The sequence below is a fragment of the Solanum pennellii genome, chromosome 1 (genome assembly GCF_001406875.1).
Source record: "Solanum pennellii chromosome 1, SPENNV200".
Classification (NCBI taxonomy): Eukaryota; Viridiplantae; Streptophyta; class Magnoliopsida; order Solanales; family Solanaceae; genus Solanum; species Solanum pennellii.
This window is the reverse complement of record NC_028637.1, coordinates 96,398,426-96,402,697: the sequence shown is the minus strand read 5'-3', so window position 1 is coordinate 96,402,697 and position 4,272 is coordinate 96,398,426. Positions and strand designations below refer to the sequence as shown.

Sequence of the window (4,272 nt, the reverse complement as noted above, 5' to 3'; positions counted from 1 at the left end):
ACTTGGTGATGGATGTGTTAACGCTAACGTATTAAAGATGAGGTACCATGGTGTATGTTATTCGCATTAAAGATGAGGTACCATGATGTATGTTATTTGCAGATGATAGTACAAAGTACAAGGTACATATACACACACACTTGACATAGCAAGAAATTTTTACATTTGTAATAACAAGTCAGTTGCCATTTTAACCAAGTTAACTCAATAATTTATATCATACAAATTTACTTTGTAATTATTTATAACTGATTTGATAATACGAAGAAAAAATCACACCACCAGAAGTTAAAACTCTAAGCAAAAAAGATGAGAGACATAATAATGCCAATAATGAAAGGTAGAATAAACAAGATGAACTGAAGAACCAATACAATAATAAAGCATTACAACAGCTTTTTGTACATGATAATCAAACATTAATGAACATCATTGTCAATCATAGCAAAGTAACCAAATACTGAAATAAGACATAGCCATAGCCAATAGGCCAAGGTGTTCCTCAGTTTCCACTCTTGAATGGAATGGCTCTTATGATAACTTGGTGGTATAAGGCAGCAAGTGCAGCTCCAATGAATGGTCCCACCCAGAAAATCCACTGCATTTTCAAAACAAAGAAAATTATGGCAATCGTTTAGCAACTCGTATCGATAAGCAAGTTGTCACTAGCTCTATGAATCCTTATCATGTATGTTACTCCATTCAAACTCATCTTAGTCATCTATGAAGCCTTATCGTGCATGTCAAACTGTTTCAGAGTTCCTTGAGTCGAGTATCTATCAAAAACAACCTAACCTCTCTCAACTTTTCAAGATAGGGGGTGAAGTTTACATATGCTCATACTCTTACCTTCTCCAGATGCCACTTGTGGGATTACACAATTTTTATTAAGTAAATAATATAGGAAACTTACATGATCATCCCATGCATGTTCTTTGTTGTAGACAATGGCAGCACCTAGACTTCTAGCAGGGTTAATGCCGGTGCCTGTAATAGGGATTGTAGCCAAATGAACCAAGAACACTGCAAATCCAATTGGGAGAGGAGCCAGAATCTACAAAACACAACCAAGAGTTGGCATTTTTCATTTAATTAAACTCGAAATGACAAGTCAACCAGTACTCACAGGGACATGGGAGTCTCTAGCATTTCTCTTGGCATCAGTAGCAGAGAAGACAGTGTAGACAAGAACAAAAGTGCCAATAATCTCAGCACCAAGGCCATCTCCCTTGGTGTAACCATGGGCAACAACATTGGCACCTCCACCCTTAGTCTCAAACAAAGATGGCTGGAACCCTTTGACAACACCAGCACCACAGATTGCACCGAGGCATTGCATCACAATGTAGAACACTGCCCTGGTTAGGGACAATTTCCTTGCCAGAAACAAACCAAATGTCACAGCAGGGTTAATGTGTCCACCTGATGATCAAAAAACCAAGATTTTCTCAAGGTCAGGAACACAAAGAACAAATTTAAAAATACTCAAGTTATACGTGTTGGCGACATAAAAATTTCTTTCACTACAACAATATACCTGGTGTAATCTCACAAGTAGTGTGTACACAGACCTTACCTCTTAAACCCTCGGCACGAGTAATAGTAATTTAACCTATGTTAGCAAGTTATTACCATTTTTACTTGGTTAACATTTTAATTTTTATCAAAGAAATTTATTTGTCACCTGCCTTAATAAGTAAACTGACTGTGTAATAAAACTTAAAACTCCATTAAAAAAATAATTCTCCAGGATCTGGCCATCTTTGGCAAAGGCACTAAGAATTTAATCAAGCTCTAACAGAAGGAAACATCTAAAAAGACTATAACAACATTACATAAAAAAAGATAAAACCATAAAAGAATCTTTTGTTCACCAAATGGTCCAAAAGGAAATTTTAATTTTGTTTTATAAAACTCCAGGAGTACTAGATACAATAAACTCAAAAGCTGGTAAAGACTGCAACTTGATAGGGTCTTTTTGTATTCCTTCTACATGAGTCAGAAAAACACATTGAAGTTCCCATCTTTGAAGCAAAATACCACTAATGAACATGATAAAAGACTCAAACTTTGAAGCTAAACACACAATTTCAGAAATGAACAGTAGAGGTAAAAACGACAAAAAATAAAGCTCTCATCTTTGAAGCAAAATATCACTAACATGATACAAGACTACAACTTTGAAGCTAAACACACAACTTAAGGTAGGTGAAAAGAACACATTAAAGCTCTCATCTTTGAAGCCAAAACACACAACTTTAGGGTGAATACATAAAAACCATGGATGTAAAAAAGAGTGAAGAGAGATATATGTATACCTGATATGCCAGCAGTGCAGTAGACAAGGGCAAAAATCATACCCCCAAAAGCCCAAGCAATGCCTTGAACACCAACAGTACTACATTTGCTGTTAGCCCTTGAATAACCCATAACAGTCAATACAGTTATGTAAAGGAACAAAAAAGTAGCCATGAACTCTGCAATCCCAGCTCTCCAAAAAGACCAAGAATGTAGCTCACCAGCCTCAAATAATGGTGCTGGTGGTGCCTCCTTGTAGTCCTTGCTCTGTGCTGAAGTCCCTAATGGCTGCCTTTCTGAATACTTGTTTACTCCAACCTTCACATCCTCTTCTTTCCCCTCCATTTTTACAAAAATTTCTTCAAAATTATGCCTAAAAAAAACAGCTTTTGCTTTGTGTGTTGTCAAGATTGTGGAGATGGTGATTCTTTTTATAGAGGGAATTTCCCTTGCTGACAAATATTGTTTTTTACTTTTTCATTTGTGACCCTTGAGGTTTCCAATATTGTCAACCAAGTATCCAATTCATGAGAAATTGACAATTTTGGAATCAATTCAAAAAATTAAGCCTGTGCCTATATATATCATTCCATGTTTATCAATTGTATTACTTTTTGAAAAGAAAACTCATAATTTGAATTCTTTGTATTAGCAAAGCAAGGTTTATTTGCCAATTGTTGATAGCAATTTATTGGTGAGCAACAAAATAACAAATAATTATATTATTATCACACTCAAATTTAGGGGAAAGGGATAATATATTTCCAAACTATTGTAAATGATATACAGGTATCGTTCGTCATACTTTTAGGACATTGGTGCTTCGTTGTCCAAAAATAAAACATATATGTCCTTCAATCTAACGAAAGACTAAATAGGGACACGTGGCGCAAATGATATCCGTCAACAAATGTCAGATCGATGGATAAGATTATGACAAATGTATGTCCTTCAGTATAAAGAGTATATATGATTTTAGTTTTTGAACGGCAGGAACATCAATGTCCCAAAAGTATGACATAGGGTAACATTTACGATAATTCGGAGGGATATTTGTCCTTTTCCCCTCAAATTTATCTATAAAAAATATAAATTTACTTTAAATCAAACTACCAAGCGATTTATATAATTCTCTAGTCAAGTAAGTAAAAACAGTGATTGTTATTTTAGTATTTCAATCTAATTTCTGTAAATGAATTATTATTATTTTAACTCCAATGAGGACATAAATAGGAACAAGAAACATAATTACTTGAAGAATCAATGTTTTGCTAAATTCAGTTTTAAAGCAATATGGAAAAAAAAATCTCTGAGTTGAAACACTATGTAAAGTAAATGCTTAGCTGTTAAAACAAGGAAATCAAAGGGTGGAGTAAAGTGTAAATTATGTAAAAAAGAAAAGGACATGAAGAAAAAGAAAGAATGGAAATTAGGGAGTGAAGTTTAATTTTAGGTAAAGTTCTTCTTTTCATACTCAAGTATATTTGTCTCTTTGGTCCATTTTTTTTTTAATTATTATTTTTTGCTTTTTTTCTCTTTAGTTTTGTGTGTGATAAAGTTTAAAGAGCACCATTAGGCTAGATGTTTCTGGATAAATGTAGCAATAAAAAGAGAAACAAGTGAGGGGTCAGGTCAGTTGAGCTGTCATACTCATTTTCCGTTAAACAAACAAACCTTTTTCTAAAGTTTTACTAATTTAATTCATTTTCACAATTTGTACTAATCATCATGTTGTGAGCCAAATCTTGTTTTATCTTAAATTTAAACTATTTAATTGACTAACAAAAGCTGATTCACAAATTCAAAATCATTTGATGCAGAGTCCTAGTGAGTGGCATGCACACATTTCGGTGTTAGCTTATTGGTGATTGGTGGTTCATAGTGATCGTTATTGGAATGAAAGTGGTCGATAATGATGATTGTGTGTTGATAATTTATGATGATCGCATAGAGTTAAAATTTACCTTTAATAAA

The 4,272-nt window shown here is 33.8% G+C and overlaps 1 protein-coding gene across 1 annotated transcript; it reads right to left on the bottom strand.

Annotated features, from left to right (window-relative positions):
• Window positions 1-322: 322 nt before the first annotated feature.
• On the bottom strand, window positions 323-2,720 carry LOC107004326 (probable aquaporin PIP1-5). Its single transcript, XM_015202548.2, has 4 exons — window positions 2,319-2,720; window positions 1,127-1,422; window positions 914-1,054; window positions 323-598 (listed from the first exon to the last, which is right to left on the bottom strand). The coding sequence occupies exons 1-4, from the start codon at window positions 2,641-2,643 to the stop codon at window positions 503-505; spliced, it is 858 nt and encodes a 285-aa protein (XP_015058034.1). The 5' UTR covers window positions 2,644-2,720; the 3' UTR covers window positions 323-502.
• Between the last annotated feature and the right edge of the window lie 1,552 nt (window positions 2,721-4,272).